Genomic DNA, 27,422 nt, shown 5'->3' with positions numbered 1-27,422 from the left:
AGATCATTTGATCAAAGTTTAAGTGATTCCTCCTCTCACTCTCAGGATAAACATGAGAAGGAGAAAAAAGTAAGTTTATTTCCTGTTGTCAAATGCATGGTGCTTATGCTCCATCAAGACATTACTCTGCATCTTCATTCATTTAGTGAGTAGCGCAACTGTTGTAGTCTTAGTTTTGTGTGTTAATCTTTGTGATGTGCGCATGTTAATAACATTCCTGCATGTTCTGCCAGACGCTTATTTATTTTACTATTTGACTCATCTGCTTTTTTCATATTGCTAAAGAGAAAACATTAATTGCATATTTTAAGAATTTGTCACATTTTTCTTTAAAAGAGCCTTTAGGAATTAAATTGACCTCTTCTGAACTGATATAAATTGTAATACATTGCTCTCTGTGGGTACTATTCTAAATGCTCAGGAAATTAATATTAAAAAAAAAAGACCAGACATCTCTGTAAATGATGTCTACGTTTTGTTTTCTAGACTAAAACCTATCTCCAACTAAGTAATTTACTGTAAACAAATGTTCCATAGACGACATATTAAAGTGTCAATATTTTTATTCTCCCTAAATGTATATATGATTTCTGATATTACCGCATGAAGCATAAAGGTAAGCTTTTTCCTTTGTTTCTTGGGCTCCCCATATGGTCCAGTCCTACGTATATACTCTCGGCATACCTTTATCTTGTATTATTCACATTTATTAGAGGGAGATTTCTCCTACATTGGTGTGTCCGGTCCACGGCTTCATCCTTACTTGTGGGAATATTCTCTTCCCCAACAGGAAATGGCAAAGAGAGCACAGCAAAATCTGCCCATATAGCTCCCCCTCTGGCTCCGCCCCCCAGTCATTCTCTTTGCCGCTCTGAACAAGTAGCATCTCCACGGGGATGGTAAAGAGTATGTGGTGTTAGCTCCTGCGTGGCCACGCAGGACTTGGTATGCAGACCTGGTGAATATGTCATCGGCTCCACCATGGAAGCTACCTTTGAGACAGGATCTTCTAGTACAAGGTCCATTCGAACATCTAAATCTAGTCTCTCTGCAGCTGACTGCTTGGAAATTGAACGCTTGATTTTATCTAAGCGTGGGTTTTCAGATTCAGTTATAGATACTATGGTCCAAGCCAGAAAACCTGTGACTAGGAAAATTTACAATAAAATATGGAAAAAATATATCTGTTGGTGTGAATCCAAGGGATTCTCTTGGAGTAAAATTAAAATTCCTAGGATTCTCTCCTTTCTCCAAGAGGGTTTGGATAAAGGGTTGTCAGCGAGCTCTCTAAAAGGACAGATATCTGCTCTGTCTGTTTTGTTACACAAACGTCTGGCAGCACTGCAAGATGTACAAGCATTTGTACAGGCCTTAGTCAGAATCAAGCCTGTTTACAGACCCATGACTCCCCCATGGAGTCTAAATTTAGTTCTTTCAGTTCTTCAAGGGGTTCCGTTTGAACCTTTGCATTCCATAGATATTAAGTTACTATCTTGGAAAGTTCTGTTTTTGGTTGCTATTTCTTCTGCTAGAAGAGTTTCTGAATTGTCTGCTTTGCAGTGTGATCCACCCTATCTGGTATTCCATGCAGATAAGGTTGTTTTGCGTACCAAACCTGGTTTTCTTCCAAAGGTGGTTTCCAACAGGAATATTAACCAGGAAATAGTTGTTCCTTCTCTGTGTCCGAATCCAGTTTCGAAGAAGGAACGTTTGTTACACAATTTAGATGTGGTCCGTGCTTTAAAATTCTATTTAGATGCAACAAAGGGAGACTTCATCTTTGTTTGTCGTTTATTCTGGTAAGAGGAGAGGACAGAAAGCTACTGCTACCTCTTTCTTTTTGGCTGAAAAGCATCATCCGATTGGCTTATGAGACTGCCGGACGGCAGCCTCCTGAACGAATTACAGCTCACTCTACTAGAGCTGTGGCTTCCACATGGGCCTTCAAGAACGAGGCTTCTGTTGATCAGATATGTAAGGCAGCGACTTGGTCTTCTCTGCACACTTTTGCCAAATTTTACAAATATGATACTTATGCTTCTTCGGAGGCTGTTTTTGGGAGAAAGGTTTTGCAAGCCGTGGTACCTTCCGTTTAGGTAACCTGACTTGTTCCCTCCCTTCATCCGTGTCCTAAAGCTTTGGTATTGGTTCCCACAAGTAAGGATGACGCCTAACCGTCGGTCGAATGACTGGGGGGCAGAGCCAGAGGGGGAGCTATATGGGCAGCTTTTGCTGTGCTCTATTTGCCATTTCCTGTTGGGGAAGAGAATATTCCCACAAGTAAGGATGAAGCCGTGGACCGGACACACGGTAGGAGAAAGAAATTTATCAGGTAAGCATAAATTCTGTTTTTTAACTTCCTCATTCAGGTGTTTGTTGTACACCTATGTAACCTAAAGTACATAAGTTAGGTTTTATAAATGGTTTTATTAAATCCAATCACTAATCTGTGTGCTGTGCATTGTTTTAAACTTTTTTTTGTCTAAGGATGCCTATATACATTATTTTTTCTGTAATGTATATAAAATGTCATCTAAACTATGTTTCTCTGCTGATCTACCCAAAACAAGGGACATTAAACACTGCACAAACTAAAGGGACATTAAACACGAAACAAATGCTATATAGAGTGATGAATTCAAAGAAAAGATTAGTCTGAGAATAACATGTAGATGTATTTTTTTTAAAGTTTCATTAGCTGTTTATTGGCTAAATAACTGTAAATTTTTAGTGTCTATAAAACATGGTAGCTCCCATGTTTTAACTTGGGTTACATTCTCTGCTGTGGCCAATTAATGACAGTTACAATTATGTCACCAGAGTGGTCAGCCAATGGCTGTGAGACATGGAAGTGCAGAACACTGTTATATTCCAAATGGGAACAGAAAAGATCACAATTTCAGAATGGAATTACAACAAAGGGTGACAAAATAAATAATGAAAGTATGTATTTTTTTCTTTATACGATTTATTATTGTATATTACCATCTCAAAGTGTTTAATGTCCCTTTAAGGGATGAAGATTTAGTGTGAATTGCATCGTTGCTGCTCAGATAGCTTTTTTCACTGCTTTCCTACAGCTTCAGGTATCGACATTGCATTTGCAGAACTCCAGAATTGCTTTAGCTAGCGGCAGTTATTCTTGGCTTGGGAACGTTTGTGCATTTTTTCATGATTATATTTTAAGTATAAGAGGTTCAGGTAATTTAGCAGCTGTTACAGTGGATTCTAACAGTAGAATTCTGCAGCTTTATCTTGTGTACTAGGCTAGATTTAATGGGAACATTTACTGCTTGTACTGCTAAGGTAGTATCTTCTCATACTGAAAATAGTCACTTTGTAAGTTGTCCTGTATCCTGTTATGGCTAAGGGGGTCTGGAGTTTTGTAGAATTTACCTGATCCAGACTGTTCCTTTAATGAGACTTATTTTTTCCAGTTCCACTATCTTTACTACCTTGAAATCTCTGTATGTATTAGTCAGTACTTTATGATAAGCTTTCTACTCCATTTTGTTCTGTGATTAGGAGAAAAGTTTTTGTGCAAATCTGTGCGTTCAATGTACGCTTATGACCCAAAGCAAAGAGGCTTAGACGTAAAGAGCTTACTAGTTTTCCTCAGATTACCATTAGGGTTCAGACTCAAGCATTGCTTGGGGCAGTTGTTTTTTCTTCCGAGAACTAAGGTTTCCCTTGTGTTTGTGAGAAAGAAGAATCATGAGGTTAGAGTTACCATAATGACATACAGAGCAAGTGAAATAAATTCTCAACTCATTTTTGGCTTAGACCTTTGGCCATTTCTTTTTAAGGAGCAGTGTTGTTAAGTCAGGCCCATAGATACAGTTCTTTTTTTTTTTTTCTCTCCATATATGGCATTATAAACTTTGACTGCTTTTACGAGGATTTTCTGCTCTCTGGATCCTAGTCCTGGATCATGACTAGGACCAGTTAATCCATCAGAACAGTTACTTTTTTAAATTTATTTATATATATATAGTATTGGCATGAAAGTTACAATATATATATATATATATATATATATATATATATATATATATATATATATATATATATATATATATATATATATATATACACATATACATCCTTCTAGATTGTAAGTTCCCACGGGAATAGGGCCCTCAATCCCTCCTGTATGTGTTTGTAAATTTTGTCCTGTATCTTACAAGTCTTGTATTGTTTTATCTAAATGAATTGTATCCATGGACAGCGCTGCGGAATATGTTGGCGCTTAATAAATAAAGTATAATAATATATATATACAGTATTGGCATGAAACGGTTACTATATATATATATATATATATATATATATATATATATATATATATAGAAAAGAAGCACTCACTGAGCTTACTCCAACAGTGACAAAAGTTTAATGGAATATAGTGACGTTTCGGGACAGCAACAGTCCCTTCCTCTGACCAATTAACAATGTGTGAAAACAGCCTTTAAATAGGCTCCAGATAACCCTCCCCACATGATTGACCAATCACGGCCAAAAGTTCAACACACCCCTCATAGTGACCAATAGCAATCCATAATAGATAGCAAAATACTCATATCGTGAAAATGTATATAGCAAACATACATAAAGTAAAGTTTAAAATAGGACCCTGAATCGTCAATACAAAGGGGCAATCAAACTCCAATTGGGTGCAGAGATAGGCAGGTAAAACATTAAATAGCTTAAGAGTAATAAACCAACAAAATTGGTGATCGTAATTCCACCAATCAGAAACGACCTAACACTCACAGCACCACACGTCATCTCTGAGTAACCGTAGCAAAGCCCCTTGTCACTAGGGACGCCCAAATAGATCACCAAAGTCAAACTCGATAATTGAAACTGAGACACATCAAACACTCACTCCGAGCGCTTCACAGACAAATCATCTTGATCTGTACTAAAGCACAATCGGTCCCCACCTCAGTCGGCAAAAAATGTCAAAACATAATATATTGCAGTGACCCAACAAAAAAATGTCAAACCTGATATATATTACAGTGGCCCAAATGAACACCATAAAGAATCTTATTGCGATTGGCTTACACATCTCGTGCAGCACACGATCAACTTATAAAGGCATTAGCGCTCATCGGTAAGGTAAACAAAGTGGTGAGGAACATCCAATCAAAAAGCCCAAACGGGGACAAGCCTGCCCACATCTAGGCGTGTCAAAGTACCGCAATGAATTAATAGGTTATCTGCGTCTAAATGAGCGTAATAGACACCCCCCACAACCAGCTTTAATTCCATTATATGCCTAACCGTGATATTTCACCAATACAAGACTCAGGTTATTAGAGGCTTGTCAGCGTCTTTACTTCATAGGTTGCTCATCAGTAATAGGCGTGTTCTGCTCAAAAAGTAAACAAGCCAAAAACGTGCATTAGCACCTCCAATTACAGCCCAAATAAAAGAATATCTTCTTACATGAGCAGTCCATGCTAGGAAAAACTGAAACAAAAACACAAAAATAAAATAAAAATAAAAAACAAATCCAGGATATTATCTTAATGAATTCTAAATGAATCCTCAAAGTGAATTATAAGATATACTCTTATTTATAAGTATAGAAATTATAAGATATACTCCTGTTTATAAGTATAGAAATTAAGAGTAAAGCCCTGATAAAATGACAAGGGTTTAAAGGAAAAAATAAGAAAAAAATCCACAATACCTGTCATTCAGAATTTACATAACTAATCTCATCCCCAAACACTGCTATAATAGCAGTGGCGAGCACCCCAAATGTCACCTATGGGTAATAAGAGTTAAATCCATATTAACTCAAAATATGATTCTGTGATAAAGCGATATTAAGATAAAGGTCATATTGCCAAGCTGAGGGGAGAAGTGTCAGTCAAACCCTGCCCATTCCACTGAACCAAATATGGAGTGAGAAAAGCCCCAGATCGACCACACAGGGTACCTAAATCATCATAAAAAACAGAATTTATGTTTACCTGATAAATTTCTTTCTCCAACGGTGTGTCCGGTCCACGGCGTCATCCTTACTTGTGGGATATTCTCTTCCCCAACAGGAAATGGCAAAGAGCCCAGCAAAGCTGGTCACATGATCCCTCCTAGGCTCCGCCTACCCCAGTCATTCGACCGACGTTAAGGAGGAATATTTGCATAGGAGAAACCATATGGTACCGTGGTGACTGTAGTTAAAGAAAATAAAATATCAGACCTGATTAAAAAAAAACCAGGGCGGGCCGTGGACCGGACACACCGTTGGAGAAAGAAATTTATAAGGTAAACATAAATTCTGTTTTCTCCAACATAGGTGTGTCCGGTCCACGGCGTCATCCTTACTTGTGGGAACCAATACCAAAGCTTTAGGACACGGATGAAGGGAGGGAGCAAATCAGGTCACCTAAATGGAAGGCACCACGGCTTGCAAAACCTTTCTCCCAAAAATAGCCTCAGAAGAAGCAAAAGTATCAAACTTGTAAAATTTGGTAAAAGTGTGCAGTGAAGACCAAGTCGCTGCCCTACATATCTGATCAACAGAAGCCTCGTTCTTGAAGGCCCATGTGGAAGCCACAGCCCTAGTGGAATGAGCTGTGATTCTTTCGGGAGGCTGCCGTCCGGCAGTCTCGTAAGCCAATCTGATGATGCTTTTAATCCAAAAAGAGAGAGAGGTAGAAGTTGCTTTTTGACCTCTCCTTTTACCTGAATAAACAACAAACAAGGAAGATGTTTGTCTAAAATCCTTTGTAGCATCTAAATAGAATTTTAGAGCGCGAACAACATCCAAATTGTGCAACAAACGTTCCTTCTTTGAAAACTGGTTTTGGACACAGAGAAGGTACGATAATCTCCTGGTTAATGTTTTTGTTAGAAACAACTTTTGGAAGAAAACCAGGTTTAGTACGTAAAACCACCTTATCTGCATGGAACACCAGATAAGGAGGAGAACACTGCAGAGCAGATAATTCTGAGACTCTTCTAGCAGAAGAAATCGCAACTAAAAACAAAACTTTCCAAGATAATAACTTAATATCAACGGAATGTAAGGGTTCAAACGGAACCCCCTGAAGAACTGAAAGAACTAAATTGAGACTCCAAGGAGGAGTCAAAGGTTTGTAAACAGGCTTGATTCTAACCAGAGCCTGAACAAAGGCTTGAACATCTGGCACAGCTGCCAGCTTTTTGTGAAGTAATACCGACAAGGCAGAAATCTGTCCCTTCAGGGAACTTGCAGATAATCCTTTTTCCAATCCTTCTTGAAGGAAGGATAGAATCCTAGGAATCTTAACCTTGTCCCAAGGGAATCCTTTAGATTCACACCAACAGATATATTTTTTCCAAATTTTGTGGTAAATCTTTCTAGTCACAGGCTTTCTGGCCTGAACAAGAGTATCGATCACAGAATCTGAGAATCCTCGCTTCGATAAAATCAAGCGTTCAATCTCCAAGCAGTCAGCTGGAGTGAAACCAGATTCGGATGTTCGAACGGACCCTGAACAAGAAGGTCTCGTCTCAAAGGTAGCTTCCAAGGTGGAGCCGATGACATATTCACCAGATCTGCATACCAAGTCCTGCGTGGCCACGCAGGAGCTATCAAGATCACCGACGCCCTCTCCTGCTTGATCCTGGCTATCAGCCTGGGGATGAGAGGAAATGGCGGGAACACATAAGCTAGTTTGAAGGTCCAAGGTGCTACTAGTGCATCCACTAGAGTCGCCTTGGGATCCCTGGATCTGGCCCCGTAGCAAGGAACTTTGAAGTTCTGACGAGAGGCCATCAGATCCATGTCTGGAATGCCCCACAGGTGAGTGACTTGGGCAAAGATTTCCGGATGGAGTTCCCACTCCCCCGGATGTAATGTCTGACGACTCAGAAAATCCGCTTCCCAATTTTCCACTCCTGGGATGTGGATAGCAGACAGGTGGCAGGAGTGAGACTCCGCCCAAAGAATAATTTTGGTTACTTCTTCCATCGCTAGGGAACTCCTTGTTCCCCCCTGATGGTTGATGTACGCAACAGTCGTCATGTTGTCTGATTGAAACCGTATGAACCTGGTCCTCGCAAGCTGGGGCCAGGCCTGGAGCGCATTGAATATCGCTCTCAGTTCCAGAATATTTATCGGTAGAAGAGATTCTTCCCGAGACCAAAGACCCTGAGCTTTCAGGGATCCCCAGACCGCGCCCCAGCCTATCAGACTGGCGTCGGTCGTGACAATGACCCACTCTGGTCTGTGGAACATCATCCCTTGAGACAGATTGTCCAGGGACAGCCACCAACGGAGTGAGTCTCTGGTCCTCTGATTTACTTGTATCTTCGGAGACAAGTCTGTATAGTCCCCATTCCACTGACTGAGCATGCACAGTTGTAATGGTCTTAGATGAATGCGCGCAAAAGGAACTATGTCCATCGCCGCCACCATCAACCCGATCACTTCCATGCACTGAGCTATGGAAGGAAGAGGAACGGAATGAAGTATCCGACAAGAGTCCAGAAGCTTTGTTTTTCTGGCCTCTGTTAGAAAGATCCTCATTTCTAAGGAGTCTATAATTGTTCCCAAGAAGGGAACCCTTGTTGACGGGGATAGAGAACTCTTTTCCACGTTCACTTTCCAGCCGTGAGATCTGAGAAAGGCCAGGACAATGTCCGTGTGAGCCTTTGCTTGAGGAAGGGACGACGCTTGAATCAGAATGTCGTCCAGGTAAGGTACTACTGCAATGCCCCTTGGTCTTAGCACCGCTAGAAGGGACCCTAGTACCTTTGTGAAAATCCTTGGAGCAGTGGCTAATCCGAAAGGAAGCGCCACGAACTGGTAATGTTTGTCCAGGAATGCAAACCTTAGGAACCGATGATGTTCCTTGTGGATAGGAATATGTAGATACGCATCCTTTAAATCCACCGTGGTCATAAATTGACCTTCCTGGATGGAAGGAAGGATAGTTCGAATGGTTTCCATCTTGAACGATGGGACCTTGAGAAATTTGTTTAAGATCTTGAGATCTAGGATTGGTCTGAACGTTCCCTCTTTTTTGGGAACTATAAACAGATTGGAGTAGAACCCCATCCCTTGTTCTCTTAATGGAACAGGATGAATCACTCCCATTTTTAACAGGTCTTCTACACAATGTAAGAACGCCTGTCTTTTTATGTGGTCTGAAGACAACTGCGACTTGTGGAACCTCCCCCTTGGGGGAAGTCCCTTGAATTCCAGAAGATAACCCTGGGAGACTATTTCTAGCGCCCAGGGATCCAGAACATCTCTTGCCCAAGCCTGAGCGAAGAGAGAGAGTCTGCCCCCCACCAGATCCGGTCCCGGATCGGGGGCCAATATTTCATGCTGTCTTGGTAACAGTGGCAGGTTTCTTGGCCTGCTTTCCCTTGTTCCAGCCTTGCATTGGTCTCCAAGCTGGCTTGGCCTGAGAAGTATTACCCTCTTGCTTAGAGGACGTAACACCTTGGGCTGGTCCGTTTTTACGAAAGGGACGAAAATTAGGTCTATTTTTTGCCTTGAAGGGCCGATCCTGAGGAAGGGCGTGGCCCTTACCCCCAGTGATATCAGAGATAATCTCTTTCAAGTCAGGACCAAACAGCGTTTTCCCCTTGAAAGGAATGTTTAGTAGCTTGTTCTTGGAAGACGCATCAGCCGACCAAGATTTCAACCAAAGCGCTCTGCGCGCCACAATAGCAAACCCAGAGTTCTTAGCCGCTAACTTAGCCAATTGCAAAGAGGCGTCTAGAGTGAAAGAATTAGCCAATTTGAGAGCATTGATTCTGTCCATAATCTCCTCATAAGGAGGAGAGTCACTATCGAGCACCTTAAGCAGTTCATCAAACCAGAAATATGCGGCTGTAGTGACAGGGACAATGCATGAAATGGGTTGTAGAAGGTAACCCTGCTGAACAAACATCTTTTTAAGCAAACCTTCTAATTTTTTATCCATAGGATCTTTGAAAGCACAACTATCCTCTATGGGAATAGTGGTGCGTTTGTTTAAAGTAGAAACCGCTCCCTCGACCTTGGGGACTGACTGCCATAAGTCCTTTCTGGGGTCGACCATAGGAAACAATTTTTTAAATATGGGGGGAGGGACGAAAGGAATACCGGGCCTTTCCCATTCTTTATTAACAATGTCCGCCACCCGCTTGGGTATAGGAAAAGCTTCTGGGAGCCCCGGCACCTCTAGGAACTTGTCCATTTTACATAGTTTCTCTGGGATGACTAAATTTTCACAATCATCCAGAGTGGATAATACCTCCTTAAGCAAAATGCGGAGATGTTCCAATTTAAATTTAAATGTAATCACATCAGATTCAGCCTGCTGAGAAATGTTCCCTAAATCAGTAATTTCTCCCTCAGACAAAACCTCCCTGGCCCCCTCAGATTGGGTTAGGGGCCCTTCAGAGATATTAATATCAGCGTCGTCATGCTCTTCAGTAACTAAAACAGAGCAGCCACGCTTACGCTGACAAGGGTTCATTTTGGCTAAAATGTTTTTGACAGAATTATCCATTACAGCCGTTAATTGTTGCATAGTAAGGAGAATTGGCGCGCTAGATGTACTAGGGGCCTCCTGAGTGGGCAAGACTCGTGTAGACGAAGGAGGGAATGATGCAGTACCATGCTTACTCCCCTCACTTGAGGAATCATCTTGGGCATCATTGTCATTATCACATAAATCACATTTATTTAAATGAATAGGAATTCTGGCTTCCCCACATTCAGAACACAGTCTATCTGGTAGTTCAGACATGTTAAACAGGCATAAACTTGATCAGAAAGTACAAAAAACGTTTTAAAATAAAACCGTTACTGTCACTTTAAATTTTAAACTGAACACACTTTATTACTGCAATTGCGAAAAAACATGAAGGAATTGTTCAAAATTCACCAAATTTTCACCACAGCGTCTTAAAGCCTTGAAAATATTGCACACCAATTTTGGAAGCTTTAACCCTTAAAATAACGGAACCGGAGCCGTTTTAAGCTTTAAACCCCTTTACAGTCCCTGGTATCTGCTTTGCTGAGACCCAACCAAACCCAAAGGGGAATACGATACCAAATGACGCCTTCAGAAGTCTTTTATAAGTATCAGAGCTCCTCTCACATGCGACTGCATGCCATGCCTCTCAAAAACAAGTGCGCAACACCGGCGCGAAAATGAGACTCTGCCTATGCTTTGGGAAAGCCCCTAAAGAATAAGGTGTCTAAAACAGTGCCTGCCGATATTATTAAATCAAAATACCCAGAATAAATGATTCCTCAAGGCTAAATAAGTGTTAATATCAATCGATTTAGCCCAAAAAAAGTCTACAGTTTAAATAAGCCCTTGTGAAGCCCTTATTTACAATCGTAATAAACATGGCTTACCGGATCCCATAGGGAAAATGACAGCTTCCAGCATTACATCGTCTTGTTAGAATGTGTCATACCTCAAGCAGCAAGAGACTGCAAACTGTTCCCCCAACTGAAGTTAATTGCTCTCAACAGTCCTGTGTGGAACAGCCATGGATTTTAGTTACGGTTGCTAAAATCATTTTCCTCATACAAACAGAATTCTTCATCTCTTTTCTGTTTCTGAGTAAATAGTACGTACCAGCACTATTTGAAAATAACAAACTCTTGATTGAATAATGAAAAACTACAGTTAAACACTAAAAAACTCTAAGCCATCTCCGTGGAGATGTTGCCTGTACAACGGCAAAGAGAATGACTGGGGTAGGCGGAGCCTAGGAGGGATCATGTGACCAGCTTTGCTGGGCTCTTTGCCATTTCCTGTTGGGGAAGAGAATATCCCACAAGTAAGGATGACGCCGTGGACCGGACACACCTATGTTGGAGAAATATACATACATACATACTGTATTGGCATGAAACAGTTACTATATATATATATATATATATATATATATATATATATATACACACACAGTATTGGCATGAAACAGTTACTATATATATATATATATATATATATATACACACAGTATTGGCATGAAACAGTTACACTATATATATATATATATATATATATATATATATATATATATATACACACACAGTATTGGCATGAAACAGTTGCTATATATATATATATATTATTGGCATGAAACTGTTTATATATATATATATATTAGAGCTGCAATAACTAATCGTCATAATCGATAAGATAATAATCGATTATGAAAATAGTTGTCAACGAATCTCATAATCGATTAATCGATTAGTTGGTTTGCAATTAGTTGGTCTGTGCACAACACCAGCTGCTTCACTCTAATGAACTCCTGCACATGGTATTGTGTTTTATGGTTAGTTCCTTAGCCTAAAGGGTGTCTACAGACGTCTACTTTTCACTTTTTCAGGACAGTATACGTTTACAACTACCCCTGGCTTATGTGCAACCCAGATATAATAGTCATCATTTGGATTGTTTATATTAAATCTGGTGATTTGGAACTATGCTTTTCATGATATAGTGCCAAGCTTGTTATTTACACCTTGCCCCTAGATTGATGGGAGTTATTTAAATTGATGTGCACTATTATCTGTTTGCACAATTACTAGTGTATTGCTTGCTATTGCTGATTATATGTACTGTATAAATAAATGTGTAAGGCTTTGTCCTGTTATTGATATACAGTCCTTAGCGCTTTTGATCTTTTTTTAAATATTTTTAATAAATTGTGATATGTACCAGATTCAACCTTAAATAAGTATATATCCGTTATTTTTAGAGCGGACTAGATATTTCCCCTAACCTTATAGCTGGTTATTTACCATTGCATATAGATATTCAAGATATTTTTATGTTAGAATGAAGTCAAGGGTTACTTTATTGAGTTTCCCCTTTCCAATGTAGAAAACACTTAGCACTGGTGAAGAGCTAACAAAGATAAATATCCCACTTTGGCAAAACCCTACTTATACACCTCAACAGCCTTTTCTCTGCTGCAGGAAATATAGCTGCAAACAGCCTTAACCAGAAGCATGTGGACATGTTGAGATTTTTGCATTTCAATGCAAAGTTTCTGAAAGAGTGAATAACAGAATGTTATTAACATTGATAGTCTAACTCTTTCTAGTTCTACCTCTTTTCAAACAGTTTGTGGTTTTGTTTTGTTTAATTATAAAACTGCTCTGCTGCTTAAAAATGGAAGAAACAGTTGTGTTAATGTAAAGTTTTAGTCTGAAGTTTTATATTTGTAACACTCATTATGTGGAGTTTATTTAAAACATAGAAAACTATTATTCTCTTTTTATCCGATTAATAATCGGCCGATTAATCGATTATGAAAATAATCATTAGTTGCCGCCCTAATATATATATATATATATATATATATATATATATATATATATATATATATATATATATATATATATATATATACAGGTAGCCCTCAGTTTACGCCGGGGTTAGGTTCCAGAAGGAATGGTTGTAAATCGAAACTATTGTAAATTGAAACCCAGTTTATAATATAAGTCAATGGGAAGTGAGAGAGATCGGTTCCAGGCCCCTCTCAAAATTGTCATAAGTAACACCTAATACATTATTTTTAAAGCTTTGAAATGAAGACTTTAAATGCTAAACAGCATTATAAACCTAATAAAATAATCACACAACACAGAATATATAAATAAACTAAGTTAAATGATCAAAAATATTTGCTAAACACCATTATAAACCTAATAAAATAATCACACAACACAGACTTCACTTGCATTTTTCTGCAAACAGTTCATTCTATGCATTCCAATCTGGACTGATTTGTAGACAGGAAGATCTTGTTCCTTTGAAATCTGCTCGATAGCTCAGGTCTGGTTAAACTGATTAATTTCAGCTTGCTTGGCTTTTCTGCAACACAAGCGGACAGCTCCACCTACTGGCTATTTTAAATAAATGCACTGCTTCTCAATGCTTTTCAATAGCAGTCACATGACTGGAAAAAAGGTTGTTATTCTGAAACGGTGTAAATTGAACCGTTGTAAAACGAGGGCCACCTGTGTGTGTATGTATGTATGTATATATATATATATATATATATATATATATATATATATATATATATATATATATATATATATATATATATATATATATATATACACATACATACATACATACATACATACATACATACATACATACATACATACATACATGGAGTGCAGAATTATTAGGCAAATGAGTATTTTGACCACATCATCCTCTTTATGCATGTTGTCTTACTCCAAGCTGTATAGGCTCGAAAGCCTACTACCAATTAAGCATATTAGGTGATGTGCATCTCTGTAATGAGTAGGGGTGTGGTCTAATGACATCAACACCCTATATCAGGTGTGCATAATTATTAGGCAACTTCCTTTCCTTTGGCAAAATGGGTCAAAAGAAGGACTTGACAGGCTCAGAAAAGTCAAAAATAGTGAGATATCTTGCAGAGGGATGCAGCACTCTTAAAATTGCAAAGCTTCTGAAGCGTGATCATCGAACAATCAAGCGTTTCATTCAAAATAGTCAACAGGGTCGCAAGAAGCGTGTGGAAAAACCAAGGCGCAAAATAACTGCCCATGAACTGAGAAAAGTCAAGCGTGCAGCTGCCAAGATGCCACTTGCCACCAGTTTGGCCATATTTCAGAGCTGCAACATCACTGGAGTGCCCAAAAGCACAAGGTGTGCAATACTCAGAGACATGGCCAAGGTAAGAAAGGCTGAAAGACGACCACCACTGAACAAGACACACAAGCTGAAACGTCAAGACTGGGCCAAGAAATATCTCAAGACTGATTTTTCTAAGGTTTTATGGACTGATGAAATGAGTGAGTCTTGATGGGCCAGATGGATGGGCCCGTGGCTGGATTGGTAAAGAGCAGAGAGCTCCAGTCCGACTCAGACGCCAGCAAGGTGGAGGTGGAGTACTGGTTTGGGCTGGTATCATCAAAGATGAGCTTGTGGGGCCTTTTTGGGTTGAGGATGGAGTCAAGCTCAACTCCCAGTCCTACTGCCAGTTTCTGGAAGATACCTTCTTCAAGCAGTGGTACAGGAAGAAGTCTGCATCCTTCAAGAAAAACATGATTTTCATGCAGGACAATGCTCCATCACACGCGTCCAAGTACTCCACAGCGTGGCTGGCAAGAAAGGGTATAAAAGAAGAAAATCTAATGACATGGCCTCCTTGTTCACCTGATCTGAACCCCATTGAGAACCTGTGGTCCATCATCAAATGTGAGATTTACAAGGAGGGAAAACAGTACACCTCTCTGAACAGTGTCTGGGAGGCTGTGGTTGCTGCTGCACGCAATGTTGATGGTGAACAGATCAAAACACTGACAGAATCCATGGATGGCAGGCTTTTGAGTGTCCTTGCAAAGAAAGGTGGCTATATTGGTCACTGATTTGTTTTTGTTTTGTTTTTGAATGTCAGAAATGTATATTTGTGAATGTTGAGATGTTATATTGGTTTCACTGGTAAAAATAAATAATTGAAATGGGTATATATTTGTTTTTTGTTAAGTTGCCTAATAATTATGCACAGTAATAGTCACCTGCACACACAGATATCCCCCTAAAATAGCTATAACTAAAAACAAACTAAAAACTACTTCCAAAACTATTCAGCTTTGATATTAATGAGTTTTTTGGGTTCATTGAGAACATGGTTGTTGTTCAATAATAAAATTAATCCTCAAAAATACAACTTGCCTAATAATTCTGCACTCCCTGTACATACATACATACACACATACACACATACACACACACACACACACACACACACACTATTGGCATAAAACAAATGAATATGTTTTTAAGAGGTACCCATTTCTGGGTGCCATCCATCAATTCACAATTATTTCAGGTTAATCAGTTGTTGTTTTTTTTTGTTTTTTAGCAATTCAGTTTCTTAGTTTGGGGCTCCCCATTTAGTCTTCTGCAATGTTATCATTTCTCTTTTGGAATAAGGTGAATCTCAGCCCCCTAACAATACAAAATGCTGGTAAAAATATTATTGGAGATGTTGGTGGCCAGTCGCACTTTTTTATGGTTCAGTAGGAACCTACAGCAGATTTGTTGTGAAGGAGGTTTCTTGTATCCTGAATTGTTTACAGCTTAGTGAGTTACTGAACTGTTCATCCAGGAGAGTAATATCTTCACATTCATGTTTTTTCCCCTAGAAATGTCTCCAAAATAGAGGAATCCATAAATGGATGTTGTTGTAAATTTGCAAAGTTGCCAAATTGAGTCAAAAGCAATTGTAATTGAAAATTTGTAATAATTATGATGGTGATCTCATGGAACGTCCAACCTACCATACACATTTTGCATTTCACAAGTGAAGTGCAAAATATTGCTTTAGCAAAAGCGATATTTGTGCTCCACGGAGTAATACCAGCGCGCAAATTTGAGCTCACGTTGGCATTGATGGGAAATATTGCGCCCATGAGAGCACGTTTCCATGAGACACGGCATAACTAGCACAGTGAAGGGGATAAGTTGTGCAGTGATGGCAGTAAATTATAAATATGTATACAAATATTCACATATATAAATGTGTGTTAATGTGTTGAAAAGCAAGATAACAAAACAAATTTGATAAAATAGGTAAATTGGAAAGTTGTTTTATATAACATGCTCAATTGAAAGGGACATACAACCAAAACAATTTCTTACATGATTCAGATAGAATATATAATTTAAACTACTTTCTAATTTACTTCTATTATCACATGTTCCATCTTCCTTTTCTTGTTATCCTTTGATTAAAAGCAGGAAGGTAAATGGAGGAGCATGCACGTATCTGCAGCATTATGGCAGTAGTTTTTCAACAATTATACATTAGCAAGAGCACTAGATGTCACCACTATTTCCTGTCATGTAGTGCGCAGAAAGTGCACATTACCTATCTAGATATCTCTTCAAGAAAGAATAACATAAGAACTTGGTATAATTTGATAATAGGAGTAAATTGGAAACTTTTTTTTTTTTTTTTTTAAATTGTATGCTCTGTCTGAATCATTAGACAAAATGAGTTTCATGTCCCTTTAATTTTAACTTTAACTTTATTCTCCCTTTAAGCAGAAAACCATCTATACAAATTCACTCAACATCTTCATCCAGAAGATTAGCATTGATACCTCCTCACTGCTCCTTTACAAGGACCTTGGAGTTTAAAGGATTTTTGACAAGATAATTTCCACCTTTTTGTAGGCTGGTAATAGCTAAATTTGGTAATTTGGCAACATTGTGTAAGAGGAATATCTGCCTTGCTATACACCATGTTAAGGTTTCTGTTTTTTCATTTTTTTCCACTGTTAGATGTTTACCTTGATGGTTTGACATTCTTTCAGGCTTTGGAAAGAATTTTCCATATATTCAGGCATCCTTCTCTTTTTTTCAGATTTTCTTTTGTAGCATAATATTTTTTTTTTTTTTTTTAAATAATTTTTATTGTGGTTTAATTACGGCATACAAGCATAAGATGTAAACATACATTTGGATACAGAACATATGCATAAACAGGGAGTAGTCAAAGGTAACATCTAGCCTTAAATTTTACCCTATTAAATTAAGGGGTCTGTGCGTGTGCATTGTACCAATAGTGGGACATGACGCCAAGTGTCTTTCTAATATTTATCACTGAGGACCTGCCCTTTATGAATCCCGTTTGATCTGTATGAATTGTGTGGCAGGATCTTCGCCAACCTGTCTGCTAGGATTTTTGTTAAGAGTTTATAATCCCCATTTAACAGGGAGATCGGGCGGTATGAAGAAGTCTGGGTGGGATCTTTATCAGGCTTCAACAACAGACAGATGTTGGCCTCAGAGAATCTATCATTTAATTGTTCAGTGCCCGCCAAGTAGGCCGAGTACAAGGAGGAGAGAACTGGTGCCAATTCCTCTCCTAATAACTTAAAATATTCCGCAGGCAGCCCATCTGGGCCAGCTGCTTTGCCCAATTTACTTTGCCTTATAGCTCTAAGAACTTCCTGAGGATTAATAGGGGAGTTCAATGAGGAGGACTGCTCCTCAGTGAGGCTGGGAAGTTGCACTGCATCCCAAAAGGCACGTTTTGCTTCCACATGAATAGGCTGTTTAGAATATAGGGAAGCATAGTAGTCTACGAATTCAGACATGATTTCTCTGTCTTTAACAATTAATGAGCCTTTAGAATTAATAGCCAGAATTTGGGATTTAGGTTTAAAAGAGTGGACTAGCCTGGCCAGTAATTTGCCGGCCTTATTACCATAACGGTAATAACGACCCTGCCGGTGAATATTGACTTTATCTTGTTGGGCCAAGAAAGTATCTCTCGTCTGTTTAAGGTCATAGTATGATTTCCTAGATGCAGGTGTAGGAATGTTTAAATAATTATTATAAGCAGTAGTGAGTTGGGAAAGAAGAGTCCCGTCCACCTTTGTAAGTTGTTTTTTATGATGAGTTGCAAAAGAGGTGATGTGGCCTCTCATCACCGCCTTTGAAGCGTGCCAAAATAGATCTGGAGTTCCAGAATGACAGGCATTATCAGATACATAATGTGTCCAGGAGGAGGCTCTTAAATGTTGTCGGAACTCAATATTGTGATACAGGTGGAGAGGGAATCTCCATCCTCTATTTAGAGGCTTGGGGGGTTGGGGCTGCAGTATTAAAGAGATTGGGGCGTGGTCTGAAATGGTAACCTGACCTATGCTGGTGGAGAAGATTTGTGGAGTTATGCTTGGGGAAGTTAGAAAGTAATCAATGCGAGACAGGGTATGGTGAGATTTTGAAAGGCAAGTGTAATCCCTCCCATCTGGATTTCTAGCTCTCCATACATCTAGCAGATTCAGAGTTTCTTTGAAGGATCCAATTAGGGACACTTCACGTTTATATCTGATCAGATGCTTTTTTAAAGTTCTAGAAATTGAGGGATCTTTAAACCTATCCAGTGGGAGAGCCTGAGCCAAGTTGAAATCACCTCCCATTATTAAAGGGGCACTATGTGTGGCCAATATTGCCAATAGACTAGTCCAAAAGTGTGGGTCATGGACATTGGGGCCATACACATTACAGAGAGTATATGTACAAGTGTTGATCTGTAGTGATGCTATTATGTATCGTCCTTTTTTGTCTATTTCCGCTTCTGTTAAAGAAGCTGCTAACCCCTTGCGTACTAGAATTGCAACTCCTCTCTTCCTACCCTCCGAAGGGGAGCCCATAATCTGTCCTACCCAGCGAATTTTCAGCTTCTCATGTTCCTCAGCTGTCAATTTTGTCTCTTGGAGCAAGGCAATATCCGCTCTTAGGGAGTTTAGGTGGTGGAGAATTCTACTTCTCTTTGCCGGGGACGTAATGCCCCCCACATTCCACGCTACTATTTTAAGGGGGAGAGTCATGTCTACAAAGTGCATAGATAAGTGTGTGCGACCTAGTGAGTAGTATCCTAACCAGTGTCACACAAGATGTCTGAGGTAGGCATAGGAGTAATTGACTTACAGCTGAGGGAAGGAATAGACGACTCCTCAAGAATGGGTGGCAAGATGAAGGAGGGGGAACCGGAGGCCTCCAGGTCACACTCCAGCAGTCACTACAAGAGGAGCAAAAACATAATGCAGCATTAATATCACATATGAAAAGGAGGAAAGAAACCAAGACTGCCCTTGCATTGATAAATACTGTTGTGACGGCAATCTGTCTATGATGAAATTGAAAGGATAATAAAGTCACATTACAGTAGCAGAAAACTTGACATCTCAGATCTAGGGGACTGTCCACAAGAGGGCAGGCTAAAGATAATAAAGCCTTATAGAACCGTAAAGCATTAAGAATAGCTTTAGGGAAAAATAAGGTACCAAAGGTTATTGCATATATCGGGGGTCGGGTAGTGGGTCTTAGGCGGCCTGATAGGGGTGTGGGTAAATAAAGATATAGTTCATGTATGATGCCAATATTCTGGGGCCATAACATTAATGCAACGTCAATAATTGTACATGAAAAAGGGCATATAGTGCACATAAAGCTTCTATGAGGATCTATAATGGGCCGGTCAGAGGCTGGGTATGTTAAAGAGTGGAGAAGAAACCAACAATAACTAAGAACTGTCTTAAAAGTGCGTATGTGGGAACCCAGATTTAAGTGCAACCAATAATATCTTCCAACCACATTGATGTTATGCATCACAAAACATAAACTTTTGCAGACAATGCGACAACAAAAAGAACAAGCTGTCTCCTGCGGGGCCATGTCCCCGGTCCCAGTCAGGACTGGAAAATATAACCAGAACCATGAACCCCGCAGGAGCCAGGTGCATAGTGTGAAACCCTTGCAAACAGTGCAATAGCAAACAGAGCAAGTTGTCTCCTGCAGGGCCGCGCCACCGGTCACAGTCAGAATTGTAGAGTATAACCAGAGCCACAGACCCCGCAAGAGCAAAGTACACATTATAAGAAACATGATATGCAATTTAAGGAACTGTGAGCAATGATACTTAATAGAGTCTCATCATCCATTGTCCTGCTTCCGTTCTGACGCCAGATATGCCTGTGCTGCCGCAGGCGAATGGAAGGTTTTGGGGCCTGAGAGGCTCTGGATCTTTAGGGTAGCTGGAAACATAAGCACAAATTTACGCCCCTGTTCATGCAGAGTGGAGCAAATGGAAGCAAAGTCTTTGCGTCTTCTGGTAACTTCTACCGAAAAGTCCTGAAATAGCAAGATGCGGTGGTCTTCAAAAATAACTTCTTTGGCCGCCCTGTAGGCTCTTAGGATTGCCAGCTTATCTTGGAAATTGAGGCATTTAAAAATGACTTGTCGTGGCTTCTCCTTGGAGTTTTCCAAATATCTGTTGGGGCCTATGCGATGTGATCTCTCTATGTCTAGAGGTAGGCCCAGAATTTTTGGAAGGGTCAAAGCAGCAAATTCTAGCAGATCTTTATCTTTAACTGATTCAGGGACGCCTATGATTCGAAGATTATTTAGCCTACTGCGATTTTCTAGGTCTTCCACTTTATCCATCAGCTGCTGGTTTTGTTTTAATAGACGTTTTAAAGAAACCTCTGATTCTTGCTGTCTGTCTTCAACCCCTGAAATTCTTTGCTCTGCAGCTGACATGCGGGTGGAAAAGAGCCGCACTTCGCTGGTTAAGGTGTCAACACCAGCCTGCAAGCTATCCATTTTCGGTAAGAAGAAAGCCTTAAGTTCTTGCAAGAGCGAGGAATGATCTCCTGGCGAGTTGCTTTCAACATCTGCAAAGGATGGATTGGCCTGTGTTTCAGTTAGAAGCTTTTGTCTTTTTTCCTGGTTTTTTGAACGGCGACTCATGGTGCTACTTGAAGGCGAGAGCAGCCTGTGAAAATATTCGTCTACTTTCATAGAACCAGGAGCAGAAAAGTCTGAAAAAGTTGGAACACTTGTAAAGAAACCACCAGATGGTTCTGTTGCACTATGTGACGTAGCAGCCAGGGAGCAATGTGGAATGGAGATTACAAAGGAGAAAAACAAACAATAAAGTTGCAGGTATTACATCCTAAGTTTCAGATGTATGGTAGGAAAAAATTTAGCTATACCAGCTATGTAGGTTATAGTGTTTCTCTCCCTTATCCAGCAGACCGCCCACACTCAACTGTTAGATCCCAAATGTAATCCTGAAAAATTAAGCTATACTAGCTTCGAGTCCTGAAATGTTCGTATAGATCAATATGCAGTTAGAACAAAGTTTAGTGCAGTAACTGTGGATATATAAAGCACCCCCTAGCAGCACAGGAGCACCAGAGGGTATTGATGGCTGATGTCGTCTTGGGGAGAGTGTATCCGCTTATACTTTAGCACTCAGGATGAGGGTATATTTATGCCTTGTTTAAAAAGTTAGTGGATTGGGGTTAACTGTGGTAACAAAAGCAATGATGTGTGTAATCGCAGCAGTTTTATATCAGTCCAGAATGCGTAATGTCTCCCAAGGTACCCTTTACCTGAACACCGGTTTGTTGTAGCCTGTGTCTGGGGTGTTGCAGCATTAACCGCTTGTATATTGAGCTGCGGTACTTTCTCTGTTTACCCGGTCCATCCGGCAATGACACCGATAGCCTATATACTTGTAGGGCTCCGATTGAGCTACAAACACGGAGCCGTTAGTGGGGAGGGATCCGTTAAGATGTCGTCGATCAGTGCTGCCGTTCATGCCGCGTGGCACAATTTTCGTAGCCTTCCGAGGTGAGGGCGATTTTTCTGCCCTCCACGATGGTTCTCCAGCCAGCTGGGGTATGTCAGATGGTGACCCAGCAAGGTAGTGTCGTGGGATAAGGCAGCTGGCAGCAATTAACACCATATATGTGAGGCAGATTCACGGAGCTCTTTACTCCTGCTGCCAGCCGCTAGCTCCACCCACCGGAAGTGATGTCATCACTTATTATTTAAAGGGCCTCTGTTCAGTATGCTTTGCCCTTGCGTTTGTGAGTTCCAGTGTATTACCTGGCCGTCTGACGTCCCTCCTGGTTCCTGATCCCTGGCTTGTTCCTGACTCTGCTGTTTTCCTTGTTCCTGATTCCGGTTCGTCTGTCTACTCACTTTGGCTCCTGACTCAGCTCGTCTGACTACCAGCTCTGGCTTGGACTCCTGGCTTTTTTGACTTGTGCACTTTTTATTATTTTTTTTTATTAATATAGGTGTGATTATTTTTGCACTTCTTGTCTCAATCTGGTTCCTGGCACCCTGACAATTTCTTAGACCAGAGACGTTGCAAAATTACTTCCAGTTGTCTTGTCCTCCAGACCTACTTAAGGCCATCTGTGGCCCGGTGTATGGAGGTTATTGGGCTCATGGTGTTCAGCATAGATATCATTCCATTTGCCAGGTTCCATCTCAGACCTCTGCAGTTGTGCATGCTGAGGCAATGGAACGGCGATCACTCTGATCTATCCTAACAGATTTCTCTGGACAACCGATCAAGAGAATCACTCTCTTGGTGGCTCTATCCAGATCGCCTGTCCCAAGGGACATTCTTCTTGAGACCACCCTGGGAGATTGTGACTATGGATGCAAGTCTATCAGGATGGGGAGCTGTTTGGGGTGCCAGGAAGGTACAGGGCCGGGGACTCGAGAGGAATCTCTTCTCCCGATCAACATTCTGGAACTTCGAGTGATCAACTCTCTGAAGGCTTGACCTCTTCTGTGTTCGTCCCAGTTTATCAGATTCCAATCGGACAACATTACCTCGGTGGCTTACATAAACCATCAGGGGGGAACGAGAAGCTCCCTAGCCATGAGGGAAGTGTCTCGGATTCTGGAATGGGCGGAGACCCACAACTGCTCGCTGTCAGCGATCCACATTCTGCGTCTAGACAACTGGGAAGCGGACTTTCTCAGCAGACAATCGTTTCATCCGGGGGAATGGTCTCTCCATCCCAAGGTGTTTGCGGAGATTTGCAACAGATGGGGGACGCCGGTATGGCCTCTAGACGCAATACCAAGCTACCCAGATACGGGCCGCAGTCCATGGATCCCTAGGCATAGCTAATAGATGCCTTAGCAGTGCCCTGGGGGTTCAACCTAGTTTACATTTTTCCACCGTTGCAACTTCTACCTCGGGTAGTGGCCCGCATCAAGCAGAAACAAGTTTAGACTATTCTAATTGCTCCATTGTGACTGCAAAGGATGTGGTTTGTGGATCTGGTGGGGATGTAATCATCTCCTCCATGGAGGTTACCTTGTCGCAGGGATCTGCTGGTACAAGGTCTTTTTGTTCATCAAAATTTAGATTCTCTGAGGCTGACTGCGTGGATATTGAGCGCTTAGTTCTAGCCAAGAGAGGTTTTTCTGAGAGAGTGATTGATACTCTCATTCAAGCTAGAAAGCCGGTCACCTGTTGCATTTATCATAACGTGTGGAGGACCTACTTATTCTGGTGTGAAGAATGTGGATTCCCCTGGCTTAAGGTCAGGGTATCCAGGATTCTTTCCTTTCTCCAAGACGGTTTGGAGAAGGGACTGGCTGCTAGTTCCTTAAAGGAACAGATTTCCTCTCGAACAGTGTTATTACACAAGAGGCTCGCTGAGCTTCCTGATATTCAGTCTTTTGTTCAGGCTCTGTCTAGAATCAGGCCTGTGTTTAGACATTCCGCTCCTCCTTGGAGTTTAAATTTGGTTCTTAAGGTGTTGAAGAGGGCTCCGTTTGAGCCCATGCATTCGGTTGACATTAAGTTACTGTCTTGGAAGGTTCTTTTTCTATTGGCTATTGCTTCGGAACGCAGAGTCTCTGAGATGGCGACCTTACAACGTGAGCCTCCTTACCGAGTTATTCATGCTGATAAGGCTGTTTTTCGCACTGGGTTGGGTTTTCTCCCTAAGGTTGTGTCTGATCGCAACATCAATCAGGAGATCGTGGTTCCTTCCTTGTGTCCTAATCCTCCTCCTTCAAAGGAACGATTAATTCATAATTTGGATGTGGTTCAGGCTACGAAAGATTTTAGACAGACTTTGGCATTGTTTGTTGTCTATTCTGGTAAGCACAGAGGGCAGAAGGCTTCTTCCACTTCCCTATCTTTTTGGTTGAGGAGCATTATCCGCTTAGCATATGAAACAGTGGAACATAAGCCTCCTCAGAGAATTACGGCTCATTCAACTAGAGCTGTGACTTCTTGGGCCTTCAAGAATGAGGCCTCTATGGAGCAGATTTGTAGGGCGGCTACCTGGTCATCCTTACATACTTTTTCAAAGTTTTACAAATTTGACATTTTTGCTTCAGCTGAAGCAGCTTTTGGGGGAGAGGTTTTGCAGGCTGTGGTGCCCTCAGAATAGGGTCCGCCTCTAAGTTACTCTCCCGTTTTCATTCAGTGTCCTCTAGAGCTTGGGTATATGTTTCCCACAAGTAAGGAATGAAGCCGTGGACTCTCCTCATATTAAGATGGGAAACATAAATTATGCTTACCAGATCATTTCCTTTCCATCTGTATGAGGAGAGTACACGGCCCCTGCACGTTTTCTCCGTTGGGCAGACCTGAATTTGTTTTTGTTTTTCTGGCACCTTTTTATACCCTTATATTTCTCCTACTGTTCCTTGTTCCCTCGGCAGAATGGCTGGGGGATGAGCAGAGTGGGGGAGGTATTTCTGCCTTTGGCTGGGGTGTCTTTGCCTCCTCCTGGTGGCCAAGGTCTGTATTCCCACAAGTAAGGAATGAAGCCGTGGACTCTCCTCATACAGATGGAAAGGAAATTAGCTGAGCTTTTGGCGACAATCCCTTAACCAAGAAAGCGTAAACAAAAGTATTGTGACACATGATGTTGCAGTTATGCAAGTTTCTCAACCATACGTAGAAATTTCTGAAAACATTTACTACCCATTCCCCAGCTTTGCGCAACCAACATTATTTTAATATACTTTATAACATTCAAACCTCAAAGTGTCTGCCTGTTTCTAAGCCACTACAAACAACCTCTTATCACATGCTTTTCTATTTGCTTTCCACAACAGGATACTGCTAGTTCATGTGGGCCATATAGATAACATTAAGCGCAGCGCACTAATTGACTAAAATGCAAGTCAATAGATAATAAAGTCATGTGATCAGGAGTCTGTCAGAAGATTTTAAGATACAAGGTAATCACAGAGGTAAAAAGTATATTAATGTAACTGTCTTGGTTGTGCAAAACTAGGGAATGGGTAATAAAGGGATTATCTATCTTTTAAAGCAATACAAATTCTGCTGTATACTATCCCTTCAAGCCTTCCCCAAAGGCTCCAGAGGTTATTCAGGTCCCTGACTAGTGTCAGAGATCATAGGCTAAAGAATGGGGGGAATTTTTTTTATTCCATTTGCTCCTTCATCCAGATTTAAGAATATGTATCCCTTACCAGAACAAACTCTGGACATGTGGTTGCTATAACATGTGTGGCTGGTGCCGCAGTTTTATGGTGCAACTCCTTTTCTCAGCTGGCTTCTGATCAATCATCTGGAGAAGATCTACAGAACTGTATTAAGGCCTTAAATATGTCAAACTCATTTATTTTTGATGCAGTTTTACATTATTAGGATTAATGTGAAGAATGTATTTTTCAGTCCTAACAAGAAGAGCATTGTGGCTGAAATATTGGTCCGTAGGCATGGTCCCAAAAAACAGATTGTTAAACTTCCCTTAGAAGGAAAGATTTTATTTGATTTTTGGTTTGGACTCCATCATTTCCACTGTTACTTGAGGTAAGGGAGCTTTCCTCAGTCAGGATAAAAAATCAAAAGGAAAGAGCAAACAGGGAAATCTTTTTTTTTTTTTTCCTGTTTTCGTTCCTCTAGGGATCTGAAATCCACTTCCCTAAAGACAATCTTCCAAGCCTTCCTGGAAACCAGGTTCTTCCTGGTCCAAGTCTAAGCAGAACAAAAAGTCAACTTCCAACTGTGAATCTGCATGAAGGTGCGGCTCCCGAACAAGTCTCTTCTGGTAGGCCTCGTTTCAATCCGTTCAAGATCCCTGGGTTTTAAACATCATTTCCCTGGGTTACAGGATAGGTTTTCAAACTGGGCTTCCTCGACAATTCCTTCTGTCACATGTTCCTAACAATCTTGTGAAGGTGGCCGCCTTCTTTCAACGTGTTCAAGATCTGGAGAACATGAGTTATCCATCCTTTACCTGTGTCAGAACAGTGTCTGGGATTTTATTCCAAAGAAGAAATGTTCCTGGCACTCCAAGGGTAAGAAACAAACGAGCAACGTAGCATGTGGGTGTTCTATCAAACCTCTTTGTTACAAAAAAGGAGGGAACTTTTAGACCCATATTGGATATGAATACTCAACACGTTCTTAAAGGACCAATCAATGCAGTACATTTGCATAATTAACAAGTGCGTAATATAAGACAATGATTTAACACCTACTCTGAATTTCAAATAATTAGTAGATTTGTTTTTTTTCTGACATTTTTTTCTCTCCCATTTTCTGGCCCCCTGTATCATGTGACATACGTCAGCCTATCACAGACTAGTATACGTATACCCTGTTAGCTTGTGCACATGCTCAGTAGGATCTTGTTCCCCAGAAAGTATTAATATAAAACAGCTGTGCCAAGTTTGATAATGAAAGTAAATTGGAAAGAGTCTCAAAACTGCATGCTCTTTCTGAATCATAAGATTATTTTGACTTGTGTCCCTTTAAGAATTCCAACTATCAAGATGGAAATGATTTTACCTCTAATCCAACAGGGTCAAATTATGTCTACTATAGATTTAAAGGGTTCCTATCCATGTCCCTATCCAGAAGGACCTAAACAAACATTTCCAATTTGTTGCCTTTTTCTTTTGGATTAGCCACCACTCCCCACATATTCACCAACGTTTTGGGAGCCTTCCTGGCTGTGATAAGAACTCAGGGCATTTCAGTAGCCCCATACCTAGATGACATTCTTGTTCAGGCTCCATCCTTGTCTCTAGCGATCTCTCACACTTAGACTACTATTTTTCCTTCAGAATCAAAGT

The 27,422-nt window shown here is 40.6% G+C and overlaps 1 protein-coding gene across 1 annotated transcript in view; it reads left to right on the top strand.

Moving 5' to 3' along the window:
* The window catches only part of MLLT10 (MLLT10 histone lysine methyltransferase DOT1L cofactor), a gene marked incomplete in the record, with an annotated part of 665,806 nt that overhangs the window by 216,029 nt on the left and 422,355 nt on the right, over positions 1-27,422 (top strand). Inside the window, 1 exon segment of the mRNA XM_053713959.1 lies at positions 1-69. This exon segment is cut by the window's left edge and continues 24 nt beyond it. Within this exon segment, the coding sequence (XP_053569934.1) occupies positions 1-69 (69 nt within the window).

This window comes from Bombina bombina, chromosome 5 (genome assembly GCF_027579735.1).
Source record: "Bombina bombina isolate aBomBom1 chromosome 5, aBomBom1.pri, whole genome shotgun sequence".
Classification (NCBI taxonomy): domain Eukaryota; kingdom Metazoa; phylum Chordata; class Amphibia; order Anura; family Bombinatoridae; genus Bombina; species Bombina bombina.
Note: the sequence above shows the minus strand (reverse complement) of the source record. Positions and strands in the feature narration are given on the sequence as shown.